The sequence below is a fragment of the Pseudogymnoascus verrucosus genome, assembly GCF_001662655.1.
Source record: "Pseudogymnoascus verrucosus strain UAMH 10579 unplaced genomic scaffold scaffold_13, whole genome shotgun sequence".
Lineage (NCBI taxonomy): Eukaryota > Fungi > Ascomycota > Leotiomycetes > Thelebolales > Thelebolaceae > Pseudogymnoascus > Pseudogymnoascus verrucosus.
The window spans coordinates 205,515-223,841 of NW_017263664.1; the positions used below are offsets into that span (position 1 = coordinate 205,515).

An 18,327-nucleotide genomic window follows, 5' to 3' on the forward strand; every position below is an offset into this window, starting at 1 on the left:
CTACTACTGCAATTTCGTAGATTACAGCCTTCAAATCAAGGCCGCAATAGTGTGGATATTCCAACCGGGTCCCCACGCAGGTACCTTGCAGATATCCCGACTTTGATATCTCAGAAATATCATTAGAATCAAGCTGTTGCCTCGTACACTACACCAACGACGCAAAAACATGGCACAAATCTGATTTATATCTTGGGCCCCAGACAATGCTAAGCAATGGCAACGCCTGCCCACCGCAGCGTCGCCAACATTCGGCCTGTTTCTGAGATCCGCTCCCCAGGAGCTCCATTAGCCAGCCCCCGCACTCCAGTCCGCCCCGTCTCGATCTCAAACTTTAGCTCTCCGTCAGCTTTGCGCGCGGAAGAAGACTGTATCATTCTCGAATTTGGCAGTCGTTATCTCCGAGCAGGTCTAGCAGGAGACGCACTGCCCAGGGCAGTCATTGGTTTCGGACCTGATACGCAGAGGAGAGCTGGCGATTACAGGCAATGGCAGCTTGGCTATGGAGCTGATTGGCGACAAAGGGCGTCGGGCAAGGCCTGGGGAGAGGAACATGAGCTGTGGAGGCCAGATCTGAGGCATGTGGACCTGGGGCTTGTCGGCGACAGGATCGAACGGGCTATGCGAGAGGCTATTACGAAGTACATTCCCATATATTCCTCCGTTTGTTTGTTTGTTACAGTAACTGACAATTTCCAAGATATCTAGTAACTGGCTCTGGGTCTCGACGCATATCCCTGGTATTACAGCCCGACTTTCCTCTACCCCTTCTCTCAACGGTACTCGATACCCTTTTCACGAGCTTCCAGCCTCCGACTATCTCGCTTCTTTCCGCGCCTGTGCTATCGGCAGTAGCCGCTGGGCTTCGATCGGCTCTTGTTATAGATATTGGCTGGGCTGAGACAACTGTCACTGGAGTGTACGAATACCGAGAGATTTCTTGCCGCCGGACTGTTAGAGCAAGCAGGTTACTGGGCCTAAAAATGCGAAAGGTCCTTGGGCGTGCCATAAAATCTCGGCTGTCTCAAGACGACGACGAAGAAGACGATGAGAGAGACAGCAAGTTGATCAGCTTTGAAGAATGCGAGGAGGTCGTCACACGCATGGCCTGGTGCAAACCATCGCAGCCCACTCCTGAGACCGAGACATCGGAAGCCTTGTCAGCTGCGATGGAGAGTCTACGATTTAATGACCAACAAGACGTTGTATCAATACCTGTATCATCAACACAGCCGCCTATGACGTTGAAGATACCATTTAATGAATTGGCCGAGCCTTGCGAGAAAGCATTCTTCGTGAAGGATATCAATCCCTGCGACCTAGACGACGAAGAACTACCATTACATCTGTTGGTTTATCGAAGTCTTCTACTTCTCCCAGTTGATGTGCGGTCATTTTGCATGTCACGACTGATACTTGTTGGTGGCGGGTCTAATATTCCCGGTCTTAAGAGTCGCATCTTGGGTGATGTCCAGTCTCTCATCGACTCCAGGGGCTGGGAACCGGTTCAAGGGAAAGCCTTTGATCAACTGCGTGCAAACCAGAAGCTTAGGTCCCAACAAAGGAACCAGGCACCCGTTGCGATCAAAATCGATGGACATGCACATCCGGAAACGGATGAGCATCACAGGCCAGCAGCTTTTCAAAACCAACAACCTGACCCTATTGAGAGTCAGATCAGGAGAGAACGAGATAAGCTCGCGCCTCCGCCAAATTATGGAACCCTTAGTGCGGTGGACTCGATGGGTGCTTGGAGCGGTGCCAGTCTTATATCCCAATTACGACTGCCTTCCGTATCGATAGTCGAGAAAGACCAGTGGCTGCAGTATGGTGCCGCTGGTGCTTCCAAAGCGAAGGAAGTTATCCCGGCAGCGAAGGCGAGGCAGAGCATGGGTCCGGCCGGGTTGAGAGCTGCGGCTGCAGAGCAGTCAAGCTGGACCTTGGGGCCATGGGGTTGATGATACCAGTGATGGAGTAAAGGAGAAATGAGAAAATACCCTGCCTCGATAGTAGATGGCCGAGGGACCGTTGAAGTAAGACATGATGGCCTAAAGCCCTCAAGCTTGTGTATGTCACGTGATTTATGACAAAGGAGGCGCCATCTTGAAAACGATGAAATGCAACGGAGAGAGAGTAGATGGTACTGCAGACGGGTTTTAGCTGCCATAAGGGCGGAGGTTGCAGTTCTAGCATCTCAGTGTCAAGGGTGATTGATGATGGCGGCTTACCCGGCCGGAAGGAGACTGATTGCCGGTCATGTGCTACCGAGCGTGTGAGGTCGATAGAAATCTGTAGATTAAATATGGATAAAATAAAACCATTATAAACCTGTCTGCCTTTGAAAAGTATTAATGATTTCTATAATAAAAGCGCTCAATTAGTGCTGTTGCTGCTGTTTGTGCAGCATTATTTTGCCTGTTCTCCTATTTTTTATCTCCTTCCGGTGTGGTCCGATCCGAGGAGAGAAATATGTAATGAGCGGCCAACAAAGCTGAGACCAGCAATTAATCTCTGCATCGTGAGCGGCATTACCGTCGACCACAGCAGTTAATAAAATCAGGAAAAATCAAAATATAAATTCCCATTCACTATAAATAATATACCATATATCTATCAATATTTAGAATTTATACCGTCGACGGCACATGATTTTTTTTCCACGGCTCATCGCTACGGATACCTCGTTTCTTTCGGAGTGGGTGCACTGAATTTCAGGCCAACCACTCACAAGCGAGATGCCAAGACTCTGGCTCGGGCTCTCTCGCATCGATCTTCTGTGTTCTTCAAGACTCCCTTCTTACGATTGATCCAATCTCCAAAACACCTCCCTTCACAATCTCCTCTCCTCAATTGCTGAAGCAATTGATTCTTTTTTGTGTCTTTGTAGCATAGACGACGGTCACAATGTTCAGGAACGCTCTCCGACAGTCCAGCCGGACGGTGGGCGCAATCTCTGCTTCCGGCAGAGTCGCTGCAGTAAGTCCACCACGAAATATCCAACGGGGTCCAACGGAGCTCGAAGTCATCTTAATGCATCGATATATACTCGGTGAACTCAATTGAGTTTGCTGAGTGATAGATTATGATGGTTGACAGCTTTGTTGGGAGCTCCAACAGCTTCGTCTGCATTTTTTCGGGCTTTCGGCTAACTTTGATGTCAACCGCGTAGGGAAGAATTGCTGCACCTGCTGCCTTCAACGCTTCCGCCATCCAGGCTCGTACTTACGCTGAGGCTAAGGCTGCCCCGACTGAGGTTTCTTCCATCCTCGAGCAGAAGATCCGTGGTGTCCAAGAAGAGGCTGGCCTTGCCGAGACCGGACGTGTCCTCTCCGTCGGGTATGTCAACAACAATGCGACATCACGATTCGATGTCAAGCCCGACATCTATATCGTGATATCAATGGGAATCGATGGCTGACAATAGTTGGAATATAGTGATGGTATCGCCCGTGTCCATGGCATGAGCAATGTCCAGGCCGAGGAGCTGGTTGAGTAAGTTTTTCACGATTCATGGTGTGACGACTCGATGCTAACAACAACAATAGGTTCGCCTCCGGTGTCAAGGGTATGTGCATGAACTTGGAGGCCGGCCAGGTCGGTGTTGTGCTTTTCGGTTCCGATCGTCTCGTCAAGGAGGGTGAGACCGTCAAGCGTACCGGAGAGATTGTAAGTAGTCCCATACTTCAGAACCCTTAACTCCATCTAATCCATCACAGGTCGATGTTCCCGTTGGACCAGAGCTTCTCGGCCGTGTCGTTGATGCCCTCGGAAACCCAATTGATGGAAAGGGACCAATCAACACCAAGGAGAAGCGTCGTGCCCAGGTTAAGGCCCCCGGCATTCTTCCCCGTCACTCCGTCAACCAGCCCGTCCAGACCGGCATGAAGTCCGTCGACGCCATGGTTCCCATCGGACGTGGTCAGCGTGAGTTGATCATTGGTGATCGTCAAACCGGAAAGACCGCTGTCGCTCTCGACACCATGCTTAACCAGAAGCGTTGGAACAACGGCACCGATGAGTCCAAGAAGCTCTACTGTGTCTACGTCGCCGTTGGACAGAAGCGCTCCACCGTCGCTCAGCTCGTCAAGACCCTTGAGGAGAACGACGCCATGAAGTACTCCATCGTTGTTGCCGCCACTGCCTCTGAGGCCGCTCCTCTCCAGTACATCGCTCCTTTCACTGCCACCTCCATGGGTGAGTGGTTCCGTGACAACGGCAAGCACGCCGTTATCATCTTCGACGATCTGTCCAAGCAGGCTGTTGCCTACCGTCAAATGTCGCTCCTCCTCCGTCGTCCTCCCGGACGTGAGGCTTACCCCGGTGACGTTTTCTACCTGCACTCGCGTCTTCTGGAGCGTGCTGCCAAGATGTCCGACAAGCACGGTGGTGGATCCCTCACTGCTCTGCCCATCATTGAGACCCAGGGTGGTGATGTGTCCGCTTACATTCCTACCAACGTCATTTCCATCACTGATGGACAGATTTTCTTGGAGGCCGAGCTCTTCTACAAGGGTATCCGCCCAGCCATTAACGTCGGTCTTTCCGTCTCCCGTGTCGGATCCGCTGCCCAGCTTAAGGCCATGAAGCAAGTTGCCGGTTCGCTCAAGCTCTTCTTGGCCCAATACCGTGAAGTTGCCGCTTTCGCTCAATTCGGTTCCGATTTGGATGCCGCCACCAAGCAGACCCTCGCCCGTGGTGAGCGTGTAAGTATCCCCGCATAGCACCCCATCAAAATGTACAGAAGCTAATTTCTCATCCAGTTGACCGAGCTCCTCAAGCAGAAGCAGTACTCCCCCATGGCCGTCAACGAGATGGTTCCTCTCATCTACGCCGGTGTCAACGGTCACCTCGACTCCGTCCCCGTCGAGAAGATCCTTGTCTGGGAAGCCGATTTCCTCGCCCACCTCAAGACCAACGAGCAGAGCCTGCTCGACACTCTCGACAAGGAGGGTGCCTTGAGCAAGGACCTCGAGGCCCGCCTCAAGGAGTCCATCGTCTCCTTCACCAAGTCCTTCATCGCATAAAGGACCAACACCTGCGCCTTGATTTCCTGTGTTTGTTAGATCCCCTCACTTCCGCGCTATGTATCTATCTCTTTAGTTGGCGGCGAGGCGGCCGGTTGCGAGCTGTCGCGTACGAGGGGGGGTAATGCATTAGCTGTAAAATAGAAACATCTACCTTAGAAACTGGAGTGTGTGATCTGATATTGTTACCTTAAATTGAAATAGTTTGTGAAGCTGTCCGCAGTCCTATGCGTGATCCTATGATTGATTGGTTTTGGATGTTCCTTGGATTTTCTTCGTTTGTGTGCTTCAGGTAAGCGTGTGGCCATCGTGCTTGCCGTCTCTGACTTTGTTTGTCCGTATAGTGCCATCTACACTGGTCAAGTTTATGAAGCTGGCTGGCCAGTACGATATAACCTCTGCAAAAATTGCCAGCGGGAGCTATATATCAAGAACAATGGCGGAGGTCTTGTGTCAAGTTGTCTTTTTGGCGTACTTGGCAGATCTGGAACTTGATACTCGATTCTGATTTCACAGTGTTCTACTCTTCAGGATTCTTCTTCTGGGCCCCTGTTGTATTTTTGATGAGTGGATATTCGAAAGCCGATTCTACTTCGTAGTGTATTCTACCTGGGGGGGTTCTTTCATCCAGGTTCTTGTGAGGTTTAACCAAGGGACAGTGGTTGGCCTCATGGAGATGCTACCAGCAGTTTGGTTTCAGCTCATATTGTGACAATTTATTTATTCATTTTCACTCCAAATATCGAGCCTTCTCAAGAACTGTCTTTTTTAATGCGTCATTTGGTGTCTATTCACTAAAAGAGTGGCTAGTCCGTAGATGCTTTTATGAACCCCATTCTCCTATTCTCCCATATTCCTCCCATTGTCAATTTCATATCGTACATTCCTCTCCTCCGCGAATATTCATCCATCTCCATAATCATCCGATCAAACTGTCCCATATCTCTTCTCCGCCATCTTCTCAAATCTCGGGTATAATGCAAAAGCAAATGAACCTAGTGACTCCTGACCTTCAGACGAGACACTGCAATGTAACCCATCAAATAACCCCCCACTGCAATATATACCGCCAGTACCCCATTGTACGTCTATCCGTCGTGTAGGAACTCCCAGAACCATCCATATAGAACCCCTCCAGTACACTCTCCAGATAACTCCCCGCATATAACTCCTATAGCACCTCCCCGACATCATAATAAAGGCATTTCCTTGAACGAAAGAACAAAAGATGAATCAAGAACCATGCACCGCAAACCATAAACCATAAGCCGTAGGCCACAAGCCATAAACCATGAAGCATAAACCATGAAGCATAAACCATGAAGCATAAACCGTGAACCATGAACCGTGAGCCATGAATCATAAACCATGTAAAGTAAAGAAAGACTGAGAAAATGAAAGCAAAGTTGTGATCTGTACAAGTGAATTTCCGCCGATGAAGAATGAGAAAGTGAAAGCAAAGTTGTAATCTGTACAAGTGAATTTCCGGCGATGTATGAATGGGTCATTGGCGGCGCAGTAAACTTGCACCCAGTTGCTGCTGTCCGGTAGCAAACATAGCAGCATGATTCTCGGCCCATTACACCGAAGTAGCCAAACAAGTAAAACCCCCAGCAAGTTTGCATCTTGACAAACTGCCAATGAAAGTATGTCCAGTTGAACACAATGCGAATTCCGGTGGTATAAGTCGGTATAGTCGCTCGAAACGAAATACCCCCATTGATTCTGGGAGGTATATATACGCCGACATCGAATATTACCATTGAGGGGACAAGATCTCCTCTATATCGAATTTCATAATCTCCGCCACAGCCTTGGAAGCCTCTTTCATACTCTCCTTACTTATAGCGTATTTAGACTGTTCGTATTCAGCTTCGAATGCCGAGACAGGATCGGGCTGCTCAGGTCCAGCGTCTTTAGCCTTTGGAGCCTCAATTGCTGAAGAAAAAATGGAGCGCTCAGGTCCAGCCCCTCCGGCCTTGGCCGCTGCAACAGGCGTAGTATGAGTGCCCGCATGGGAATGAGTGTTGCAATTGACACATGGGCTGTCCTTGCGCCCTCTCTTATCGTTTTTATCGAATAAGATTGCACTCATTGCACTGGCCCCGCCAAAGATTGTAGCCTGCTCCTCGTGGGTGATCCCAGCATCATCCCCACCCTGCGACTGCGCCAGATGGACTGCACCATATACAATGCCCCCAGTGTGGACGCCTGATTGACTACCATAAGGACCCTTGGAATGAAGACGGATTAAAAGACCTTTGTCTGTAGCTCCAGGAAGGGCATCCTTATCGTGCCATCTCATGGCACCGAGCGGGCTGCGGACGACCTGCAGATGAAAGTCCGTATCGAGGATCATATCAGGCGGACAATTGTGAGATGCTAGTATCCTCACACCCATACCAGTAATAGCCACTCCGCCTAGCGTCATGAAATCGCTGGTGGGAAAAAGCTCAGCGACGTATACTCTGTCGAATTTCAGGTTAAGAGCAACAGACTTTGCAGCAGCATCAGCTTGTGGGCGCCGGTGGGTATCCACAAACTCCAGAGTAGACATCCGAGTGTTGAACGAAGTAGGAGGAGTTGTTGCTTGGGTCGATGATCCCCCGGAGGTATTGAAGCTTCCAGTAGCGACGGTTGAACTGGAGCTATCAATCTTTGTCGCTTGAATGTGAGCTGCACGAATATCACTCTCGATCTGAAGCCTCTTGATTTCCGCCTCATGCTGCGAAATGCTGCGGATTGACTTCTTTCTCTGCCTACGGATAGGTGCATCGGGATATTCGATTCGCAGAGCTGAAAATGCACCGTCAAGGACCTCTTGCACACTGAGCGGTGGAGCCCGTTGCTCATCGAATTCGCGCTGTGGTGTATTCGGGCGGGTTTCATCAAATCCGCGCTCTGGTGTATTCGGGTGGGGTTCCCCTGCCGCAGAAGTTAGATCAGAGCCAGAGTACGGTCTCGGCGTGCAGGTCCTCATTATTGGAGAATATGGCCTCGCCGGATAACCAGCCAGGAGAGGAGACTTTAGTTCCCGAGTGAGACCCCGCGAGGTGGGAGAGTCTGGTCTCCAAACGAAACCCTCTGAAGGGGGAGAATCTGAACCCCTAGCGGATCGTCCTCCAAGGGGGGAGTCTGGCCCCTCGTTATCGCTTCCAAGAAGCGCATAATCCGATTTCACAGCATCTATCTCCTTTGCTGGAGTACTCGAGTTCACATCAACAGAATAATATGTGACATTGGCATGGGCTCCATTCATGTACGGCGCGAGGAGCTGTTCTTCAGAGTCACGTGCCGTGTCGTCGTCCTCTGATTCAGTAGCAAATCCCGCCATAAGCTCTTCGAAAGTAGCAGGGTATTTAATCTCTTCTTCATCCTCTCTTGGCTCTCCACAGAGCAAGCGATGGGTCTCTTCGTGCATCCAGAGACTTCTAGGTCTAGCTGGTGGTTCACCCTCGAGGCAAGTCGGATCCCATACCTCAGTAATAGCTTCCGATTGACGTGAGTGGAGGCTTTGCTCAGAAAACGATTTCTCCAGAACTGTATTGAGCTCGACTGCACACACGGCCGCATATTCGGCCAGGTTGTGTCGCTGCAGCGCCGGGAAAGAATCTCTCGGCGCGCGCCCGAAGATGGCGAAGACTCCAACAGCTTCACCGTTCTTGGAAAGAATGGGTGCTCCAGCAAAGAATCTGATGTATGGCTCATTTACAACCAGCGGATTTTTGGCAAATCTCCAGTCCTAAAACAGTCAGTCTCGGTAGGAATCATTGGATAAACTGAAATACCTTTGTGGTGTCAAGGATTACCAAGACTTCGGCGGTCAAGAGAGCATGAGCTGCAATGCTCACCGATCGCTTTATCATTCGGCAATTATAGGTAGATTCGGCCTTGAGAATCTCATTGCTGTTGTCGATTAGGCTGATAGATACCCCCGTGACTGCGAATTCTTCCTTCGAGGCTTGCACAAGATCTTTCGCCCTGCTTTCTTGAAGAGGGCTCCAAACACGTTCGATGGTGAACAATGAAGCTATCCTTCCTTCCTCGTTCACAGGATCCATAGCTGGGCAAAATGAAAATTGCTCGTCCATGACGGGAGGCTTGGGAGGGTTCGAGTTACTAATTAGACCCTACATTGCCAGCATATTAGTTAATAGTTGGATATACGGATTCCAGAATAACTCTTACCGCGCGGAGTTGTTCTAAATACGAGATCCATTCATGCTTGTTTCTGAGGTCTGGTAGGTATGCCGCCTCTGCAATCTCGTATACAGTCCGAAGAAGCCGCATATCAATCGGACGCGATTGCGGTGGTCCAGATCGAGGCTCGTGAACATGCTGGAGTGGATAGTCATCGGAGAAGGACGACCTAAAGTCGCCAACCTCTTGCACATCCGTCCAAACTGCTGGTCCGCTGATAGACCCAGAAGATTCGTTCCACGTTCCGGGCACCATTTCTCTTTGGTAGGCCCCATGTGGGATGGCAGTTTGTTCGGGGTTAAAGTGATTATTGCCAGGCTCCTTGTAAGTTATAATGGACTTTCCGTCGAATGACCATTTCATATTAGTAGGCGGTGAGATGATCACCGAATCAGTTGAGTGGTTGTTGTCTTCCCGGTTGCCCGGATTTGATACCTTCCCTTGCTGTTTGAGTGCAGCCGCCTGTTCTTTCGCCTTCTTAGCATCTTGTTTCTCTTTTTCAGCAGCTACTTTAGCAAGGTGCTCTGGTGAGGCATGCATGATTTGAAAAATCTGCTCCGGCGTCGGTGGCGGGAGGTGGTCAGGAAACGTCCAGAAGCCTGGCTTCTTGACGTCGGCATTAACTGATTTGCCAGTTTTGTCTGGCTTACCCGACCCCTTGAAGAGATTCTTGAAGATATTCCTGCTGCTCTTTGTGACCGAAGCAGGTTGCTGAATAGTCGAGTCGTCAGCGTAGTGGAGAATACCTTCGCTATTGTGCGGAAACCCTTTGATGGCCTCACGACCATTGAATGGCGACCCGTCACCCGAATTAGGAGCCATATTGACGGAGATCTAATCCAGTTCAAAGATCGAGGGGGTTTAATGCATGGATAGAATACGGAAGGCCGAGTATGACTTGAATAGATGAAAGCGGATGAGTGGTATGATGGGTGTGATAGGTGTTTGATGAAAGGAGCAACTGGAACAAATCCGAGGAAGTAACTCGCTCAGAACCAAAACAGCAACTGAAGTGAATTCAAAACATTAAGTGAAGGTAAGTAATAGAGTTGGTTTGTGGGTGACCATGCTTAACAGCCAGACCACGTGCCACAGACTCTAGCTGGTGATAATGGCAACTGCATTGAATTGGAATCCCCTCAAAGGCCTGTGAAGACAAGCAGAAGAGATAATTTTCAAACGACTGAGAATAACAAGACCACAGGACAAGAGGCTCTCTTTCTTCCTGCGTGGAGTAGTAACTGTAATAATTTCGAGGCGGTTTGAATATGATAAAAAAGGGCTGGCTTATGAGGCGGCTCAGTATATCAGAACCACATGCCAGAGACCCCTTGCTAAGAACAGCAACTGCATTGGCAGAACTACATGCCAGAAGCTCTTCTTACTTAAGAATAAAACAAGCAATGAATACAAAGCAGTGTGGATGTAATGACGGGTTGGATTTCGACCGTGGGCTCGTGGCTTACTTGCCAGAGTCTTTCCGCTGGGAACAGCAACTATAAGGAATTTGATGGGATGTGAAGGCAAATAAAAGGTGTGGTTTTACTTAGAACTGTTTCAAAGGGACACAAAAGGTTTACAGAACTGCATCTACTAAATTATGTGATCACTTCACACAGTGTTTGCACGCAGTTCTGAAATGGAAGGTTCATCAGCATTTTCATTTGTTAAATGCAACAATCCTTAGCCCGTATTCCGGACAGAAATGCTATGCGAACCCCATGCCGAACCCCAACCGACAATAAACCGTTCAAAATCCTGCAATTGATGTTAGTGGCTGCCTTTTCAATCTCGTCGCATACAGTAATTGGTATGCATCTCGCTTGGTACGTACTGAGAGGAGTGAAGAACCATCTGTTCTTGCCCGAGGTATAACGCTCCTCCAGTGCCTTCTTGACAGTCTTCTTTGCCTCCTCACGCTGCGAAACCTCCTTGAAGGTATCGGCAGTGACAACACCCTTGAGTCCCTCCAGCTCGAGCGTGTAGCGTGTTGGCATCAAGTGGTTGTAGTTGATGACCTTGATGAAAGGCTTGACCTTGGAGCGCTTGGTCTGGCGGGCCTTGGACATGCGGCGGGTGATCTGAGACGGGTAGCGCTCAATACCGGCGACCAGTGCGTGAGGGTATGGGTGCGACTTGTTGCCGGAATCCTGGGGTTGGATGATCACAACCTATTGGACCTGTATTAGCCATTTGCTCATGTTCGCACTCCATGTCCACGCTCTGCCAATGCCCAATTCGCGCTCAATATTTTTCAGTCGCATCGCATAATCGATTTATATCAAGCCGTCGCAGTATTGGATTTCGTATCTGGGAGTGGAGGGGCGGAAGAGCAATTTCGTCTCACCTTCTTTCCGGCAAATCTGCCCCGGGTGATGATGGCAACACGGCCAACCTTGAGGACTATTTAAAACCATAATCAGCGACAGGTTCTGGAGTATTCGTTTTGTGACCAGTATAGCTACTTACACTTCATGTCGGCTTTCGTTTGGCGTTGAGTTGTTGGGTCGATTCGTAGAGTCCCTCGTCGAAATGCACACTACCCAATTTCGAAAGTTTCGCTTGCTTGGAAAGAGCCGCAAGGGCTCGCAAACCCTAGAGGTAGATAGATGTGCGGAAGGAGCGGAGGGGCGGAGGGGCGGAGTGGCGGAGGAGGGCGGAAAGTCTTGGCGACCCAAAATTTCCGATTGGTCCGTTACCGCATCAAACGCGCTACTCTGATACGGACTAGCGTATAGTGGTTGCCGAGTAACGAACTGATAGTAAACAAAACTTGCAAGGGCCAACCACGTCAGAGGTGCGAGGGTTCAATTGTATATGCCCAAAGCGGCAACATCGATTATCTCGTCTCTTCTCGTCGCATCGCTGGCAATATACTCCCCGAGTACCCCACTGACCCTGCTTTGCTACCCCATATACCATACAACACACTATACAAGCTGTCTCAAATTACTCGAACCTCACAAATATAAACCATTGCATACTACAGCCGGATGTCAACATCCTAAGTGACAATTCTCGCCTTGCGATAGTAACGATGCCACTCAATGAGATGGACAGCTCGAGGGAGAACGAGAGGCGATTGAGGCACCAGAATTCCGGCTCCATCGATTTTGGCAAGGCCATGATCCCCATGTAAGAGTGCTCCATGTTACGCAACATGCTCAAACGTCGCTGACAATAACTGCTAGGTGGGATAGCTCTGATCCGGACAGAGCACCTCCTCCACTTCCATTAAACCCCTCATCACCAAGTGTCACCTCGCGGCCGAATACGTCGACTGCTATACAATCAGCACACGCAGCCCTCACAGAGAGGGGCCGAGAAGGTCCACTCGCCGCGAATAGTGCAGTAAAGCGCATGGAAACTCCAGAGAGATCTCTTATCAAGGGCGCTGCACACAAGCGCATGCAGTCATTACAGACAGGCCATGTACGAGACCTAAGCAACTTCATAGATGGTGGGGGCTTGTCGCCGACGAAGTCACCCGAGAGATCGTCGGAGAGGACGCCTCAACGTCCTCCATCACCAGATAAGAAGGACGACGAAGAAAACAACGATATGGCGAGATCACCAGAGAAAGAAAACAGCCGCTCAGCTACACCTACAGCGGCTCCTACACTACGAGAAAACTTCAACGTGCGGCCATCACTACGCCGACCACAATCGAGCATTCTGAGCGACAGCAGTTCCCCACAGTCTGCCACGATGCTGGCCTTACAATCTATGTCCAACAGAGAGAGCCGAGAAAGTCGGGAAAGTAGGGAGAGTGCAAGCCCGCCACCTCCGGCGACCACTAATAACTCTACTGCGATGGTGCGCGTCCCGCAAAGTTTTGACGCTATATCAAACCAGATTCTCAGCCTCACGAGCATTGCGACGAGCCTTCAACGTGAGATGGCCCAGCTGAATCGCCGAAGCAAAGATAACGCCACAGACTTGGTGAGCCTGAAAGAGGCAACAAATGCGCGAGACGAAGATATCAGGAAAAGCCTTCGCGACCTTTCTACAAATCTGACTACGCCTACAAATCAATCACCCTACATGCTACGCTCAAGCGAGAACTATATGCTCGACGATAAACCCCATACCCCGCAATCAAGGAGCGTGAAGTCTATTTCGCTGCCACGGATACCAAGCCCAACCTCATTTTCGGCATCAATCGATCGCGGACTAACGGGGACCCCGGCCCCGACCTCTTACAACCCCGACGGTTCTGCATCCATCGCCCTCCTGGAGAAGGTTTTGAGAGAAATGGGGACCAAAGAAGGCCAAGACCTGCTCGTGTCCCGCTTAACTGAAGTCTCCAACCTGCTCTCCCATGACGGGATGGAGACAGCGAAGAAGATGGACGAGGTTCTGGATTTAATCAAAGAAGGTTCTGGTCACCGTGCGCTGGTTGTCAACAAAAGTGGCGGCAACAATTCCAGGCCTCGTGACTTCAGCTTCGAACAGCCTCCAAAATCAGAAGTAGATTACGATGGACTCCGTTCAGGACCTATGGTTAGTCGTGTGGAGAATCTTCTTGGCGGTGGGTTGAAGGAGAGTGGGAAGTCTCGCGCGTCCGACATCATCAATGAAGACGTGTTGAAGTTAATCAAAAGCATTAAAGATAGTGTGGCACAAGGCGGCGGACTTACAGCTGAAGTCAAGGCCCTCGTGCGTGAGCTTCGGGGTGAAGTTCTTGGAATGGGCCGTGATATTGGGAGGAAACTCGAACAGGCAAGGAGCGACCCCAGCGCTTCATCCCAAGACGCAGCCGCCTCGAACGAACAGGTAGCTCAGATTATAAACGAGGGGCTTCTGGATCTCAAACAGCATCTGGATCACGTAATGCGAGAAGCTCGTCGGCAATCATCGTCATCAGCCATATCTCGAAGCAATGTTGATGGCCAAGAGGTATACCACGCCGTCAGAAGTGCTCTCACCGACACCCAGCCCGCCGGAGTTGCAAAGGAAGATGTCATAGATGCAGTCCGAGAAGCATGGGAGAACTACAAGCCAGATATCGAGCTGCAGCACTTCGGATTAGAGCGTGAAGAGATGCTAACATGCCTCAAGGAAGGCATCCAAGAGTATATGCCTCAAGACACTGGTCGCGAAGTTGGCGCCACACGAGAAGAGGTGTTTGTAGCTGTTGTCGAAGGCCTGAAACACTTTACGCCACCTCAAGTTGAGACAGAGGCAAGCCTCTCGCGGGATGAAATCCTTGACGCAGTGAGGGAATGCCTGGAGGAGTTTGAATTCCCATCTGCCCCTCCACCAGAACCCAGAGATATCGATACCATGAGAGAGGACATGCTCGATGCTGTTACAGAGGGTTTGAGTCGCTTCGATTTTCCAATCCAAACTATGCAAGGCAACGAACTTAGCCGCGATATTGGAGGAGATTCTCTGACGAAGAATGATGTTTTCGATGCCGTCAAGGCGGGTCTAGAGGATATACCACAAACTTCCGATGCCTACGGCGAGCAAATTCATGAACGTCTCCAAGAAGTTCTTGACGCTATGCACAGTGAATTTAGGGCTGTTTCTGACGAAGCTAAGCAGAATGTGGCAGCTCATGGGCGGGACACCGAACAAGTTCTTGATGCGACCAAGGATGGTTTCGAGAAGCTCCGAATCGACATCGAGACCTACGTTGACCGTGCTGCTGACGTTACCGGAAAGGACGAAATTATTGATTGCATAAGGGACAACTTCGATGGGCTACGTGAAGAGTTAGCGCACACCATGGCTCATGGCTCGGATGTTTCAATGGAATCTGTCAGGCACGAACTGAACAGCTTCCGTGAAGAGTTAGCACACACCATGGCTCAAGGCTCGGATGTTTCAATGGAATCTGTCAGGCACGAACTGAACAGCTTCCGTGAAGCAATAGCCACCTCTGTCGTCCCAACGGGATCGAGTGTTGATAGGGACGAGATCCTTTCTACCTTGAGAGATGGTCTAGATGGTCTCCGAGCAGATATGGACAGGCCGAGGGATAGTGGTGAGAGCATCTTATCTGGAACAGGGGAGATTCTAGACGCTCTTCATGACGGACTCAATAGCTTGAGGGTCGAAGTTGAGAGGATTGGTAGCAAGCCTGTTGATATGACAGTGAACTACGAGATTCTGGACACCCTCAAGGCTGGCATGGAGGGCTTGAGGCTTGATATCGACCGTCTTCGTGACAGTGGATTACACGACAACCATAGCAGCAACGGCGACAGGGACATTGCCGCAATTACTAGCGGTGCGGTAATTGCTACCGAGGGTCTCAAACGGAACGACATTGAGAACCTCGAAGTGTTAATCTCTCAGTTGGGAGCTAAGGTTGAGTCACTCGAAAATATGCCTCCCCAGTCAACGGTACCCCCAGCGGATTCGGTGTGCAGAGAGGATATTATTCATATGGAGGAGACCTTACGTCATGTGCAGGAATCTGTTGTGGAAATGTCAGGCCGACAGCCTTCCCAGGTCAGCGAGGAGAGCGTACACAAGGAGGATTTTGAGGCCATTGAGACACTCCTTCGGAACACCAAAGCAAAAATCGATGATTTGGACCCGGAACACCTTGTCAAGAAGGATCATCTTGACGCCGTCGAGGATATTATCAGAGAGACTCGAGACTCAATCAGCGATATCTTAGCTCAAATTCCAGAAACGGCAAAGCGAGAGGATGTTAGCATTGTGGAGGCTCTGGTAAAAGACGTTATGGTCATGCTTCAGGATGTCAAAGATGTCTCAGAAAATGATGGTAACGTTGGAATCATTGTACTCGGCGTCAAAGATCAAATTGACAAGATGATCACCGACGATCTTGCCGGACTTGCTAGCAAGGAGGATGTTAATACCCTCGGTGACATAGTCAAAGACATGAAGGATGCAAACAATACCGCCTTCGAGGAACGCCAGGCAGAAATCGTCGGTGTCGGCGAGCGAGTCAGTGAAGTCAAAACACTCCTCGAGGAATTCAGAGACGCAGTTAAGTCGAAAGTCGAAGAAGGCACTGCAGGAGTAGACTCGATCAGCAAGCTCCTGGAAGGTCTGGGGCCTGTTATCAGTTCCAATGCCAACATCACCGAAGATGTCAAGGAGGTCTTGGAAACCATTAAAGTTGAGTTCGAACAATCCAATGCTGGGGTTGTAGGCGCGAAGCTAGAATCCGACGAGAAGTTCGAAAAGACCTGGGAAAAGATTGACGAGAAATTCGAGGACTTGATGCTAAAATATGACGATGCCCAGCTAGCGGCAGAGTCCAAAGAGAAATCGGGCGAAGAGAGGAGGGTCGAGTCTGATGCCGCACTCCAGGATACGAAGGCGATTGCGGAAGAGCTAAAGTTGCTCATCAACACGCTCGGCTCCACCTTGACTGACTCGGTTGATAAGATGGAAGAGGCTTCAAAGACAGTCTTCAATCGTGTTGAGGATACCTATTCGAAACTCGAAGAGACCCATACTGAGGTTAGGACCGAGAACCAGCTCACTCGTGATCAAGTCATGAAAACCCTTTGCGCAGTTGAAGATGTGCATTCCAACGTCAACGATTACAACCCGAAGATCCTCGATTCCATAAAGGATGTGCTATTAATTGTCGGTCAGCATTACGAACACTCCAAGACATCAACCGATACCATCCAAGAAAAGATCAAGGAGCGTGACGTCGCCTCATTGTCCTCTGTTCAAGGGCTGCTGCAAAATACGCCATCAAACAAATATGATGACGGAGAGGTTCAAGAGAAGTTGAACAAGCTCGTCGATCATATGCACTCTGCGGGCAAGTCGTTTGCCCAACTGGATATGCTTGACGAGATCCATCGTAAGGTAATGCAAACAGCCGCCGAGGTTTCCGAATTTGTGTCTATCCAAACGCAGCGCATCTCCAACGATCACGAGGACAAGGTCAAGGAGGCCGATGAGGCAGCAATTACGCTCGAGAAGAGACTGGCAGAACAGGAACGTGTCGAAGCAGACGTTGCCAGGCAACGCGCTGAGGAGCAGCAGCTGAAAGACTCTGTAGCCTCGCTCAAGGCAGAGCAAGACGGTCTCTTCCAGCAAAAGATGCGTCTTTCAGCCGACGTCTCAAGCCTCGAGACAGCCCTCCGCATCCGCCGTGAAGAACTTCACAACATGGAAGCCCGCGCTGAAGGGCTCGAGCGCCGCATCCTCGAAGGTGTCATCGACCACTCCCGTGCCTTCCTAATCGGCAAGACCAAAGGCCGCGACCTGATGAACCTTAAGCGTGTCCCCAGTCACGCAGCATCCACAACCGGCTCGGCAACGAGCGGCGCCAGCTCGTCACGGAACCGCTCCGCAGGCACGATGCACAGCGCGGTGGGCATGGCCATGAATGCTCCCCCGCGCGCTATCGTCAGCCACCCGATCTCCAACCCCGCCGGCGCCTCGCGACGCAATTTCTCCCTCAACCAGATCACAAATAACGTCCCCACTGGCGGCGTCAAGCGCAGCCACAGCGTCAAGAACTCGAGTGGCAGCGGGGCACTGAGGAAGACGAGCTGGGGTGGTAGTATGCCCCGTCACGGCTACGGGGACTTGAATAAGGAGAACTTGGCGCTGAAGGAGAGTGATGAGGAGAGTGCCCGTGAGGATGATGGGGAGGTTAGTGATAGTGGGACGTTGAGGAGGAAGAGTGGTGGAACGGTGAGCACGATGACGGGGACGGATGTTAGTGGGAGCATTGACGAGGGGACCGAGTATAGCGAGTCAGAAGAGGGGAGCTATTATGACGACGACGACGAGTCCGCGGTGGGGGCCGAGGGGAGGGGAGTGGTGATGTATGAGCAGCCTGCTTAGTTGTCGGGATATTGTCTGTTTTGCTTGTGTTTTGCTTTTGTTTGTCTGTTGTCTTTGAGCGAGAGCGAAAATGGAAGCCACTATCTGAGTGTTCTTGGGTTTGGCGACGGGGAAGGGTGTTTGGAATTCGGCTGGGGGGAATGGGACGGGATTGATTGGGTGTTTGATGATGAAACTTCTTTTTCACTTTTTATTTTACTTTAGGGAAGCGATGGTGTTGTGGGGGGTTTTCCATAAGGGGGTTGAAGTGAATTGATTACTCTGAATTAAAACTTGTGTAGTATTTTGGATGACTTTGCTGTGA

At 50.4% G+C, this 18,327-nt stretch overlaps 5 protein-coding genes across 5 annotated transcripts; 3 read left to right on the forward strand and 2 right to left on the reverse strand.

The window, feature by feature from the left end:
- The first annotated feature begins 95 nt into the window (after positions 1 to 95).
- VE01_03740 (uncharacterized protein) lies at positions 96 to 2,329 on the forward strand. Its single transcript, XM_018273224.2, has 2 exons — positions 96 to 641; positions 701 to 2,329. The coding sequence occupies exons 1-2, from the start codon at positions 217 to 219 to the stop codon at positions 1,956 to 1,958; spliced, it is 1,683 nt and encodes a 560-aa protein (XP_018131794.1). The 5' UTR covers positions 96 to 216; the 3' UTR covers positions 1,959 to 2,329.
- Positions 2,330 to 2,797: 468 nt separating this feature from the next.
- On the forward strand, positions 2,798 to 5,234 carry ATP1 (Alpha subunit of the F1 sector of mitochondrial F1F0 ATP synthase). Its single transcript, XM_018273225.2, has 6 exons — positions 2,798 to 2,976; positions 3,170 to 3,336; positions 3,436 to 3,492; positions 3,546 to 3,666; positions 3,717 to 4,703; positions 4,761 to 5,234. The coding sequence occupies exons 1-6, from the start codon at positions 2,905 to 2,907 to the stop codon at positions 5,022 to 5,024; spliced, it is 1,668 nt and encodes a 555-aa protein (XP_018131815.1). The 5' UTR covers positions 2,798 to 2,904; the 3' UTR covers positions 5,025 to 5,234.
- A 617-nt stretch (positions 5,235 to 5,851) lies between these two features.
- Positions 5,852 to 10,827, reverse strand: VE01_03742 (uncharacterized protein). Its single transcript, XM_018273226.2, has 3 exons — positions 9,213 to 10,827; positions 8,813 to 9,154; positions 5,852 to 8,766 (listed from the first exon to the last, which is right to left on the reverse strand). The coding sequence occupies exons 1-3, from the start codon at positions 10,044 to 10,046 to the stop codon at positions 6,781 to 6,783; spliced, it is 3,162 nt and encodes a 1,053-aa protein (XP_018131814.1). The 5' UTR covers positions 10,047 to 10,827; the 3' UTR covers positions 5,852 to 6,780.
- Positions 10,828 to 10,894: 67 nt separating this feature from the next.
- VE01_03743 (uncharacterized protein) lies at positions 10,895 to 11,716 on the reverse strand. The gene is made up of 4 exons (XM_018273227.2): positions 11,694 to 11,716; positions 11,572 to 11,627; positions 11,059 to 11,395; positions 10,895 to 10,982 (listed from the first exon to the last, which is right to left on the reverse strand). The coding sequence occupies exons 1-4, from the start codon at positions 11,698 to 11,700 to the stop codon at positions 10,975 to 10,977; spliced, it is 408 nt and encodes a 135-aa protein (XP_018131939.1). The 5' UTR covers positions 11,701 to 11,716; the 3' UTR covers positions 10,895 to 10,974.
- Positions 11,717 to 12,029: 313 nt separating this feature from the next.
- VE01_03744 (uncharacterized protein) lies at positions 12,030 to 18,286 on the forward strand. The gene is made up of 2 exons (XM_018273228.2): positions 12,030 to 12,359; positions 12,416 to 18,286. The coding sequence occupies exons 1-2, from the start codon at positions 12,262 to 12,264 to the stop codon at positions 18,021 to 18,023; spliced, it is 5,706 nt and encodes a 1,901-aa protein (XP_018131940.1). The 5' UTR covers positions 12,030 to 12,261; the 3' UTR covers positions 18,024 to 18,286.
- Positions 18,287 to 18,327: the final 41 nt, after the last annotated feature.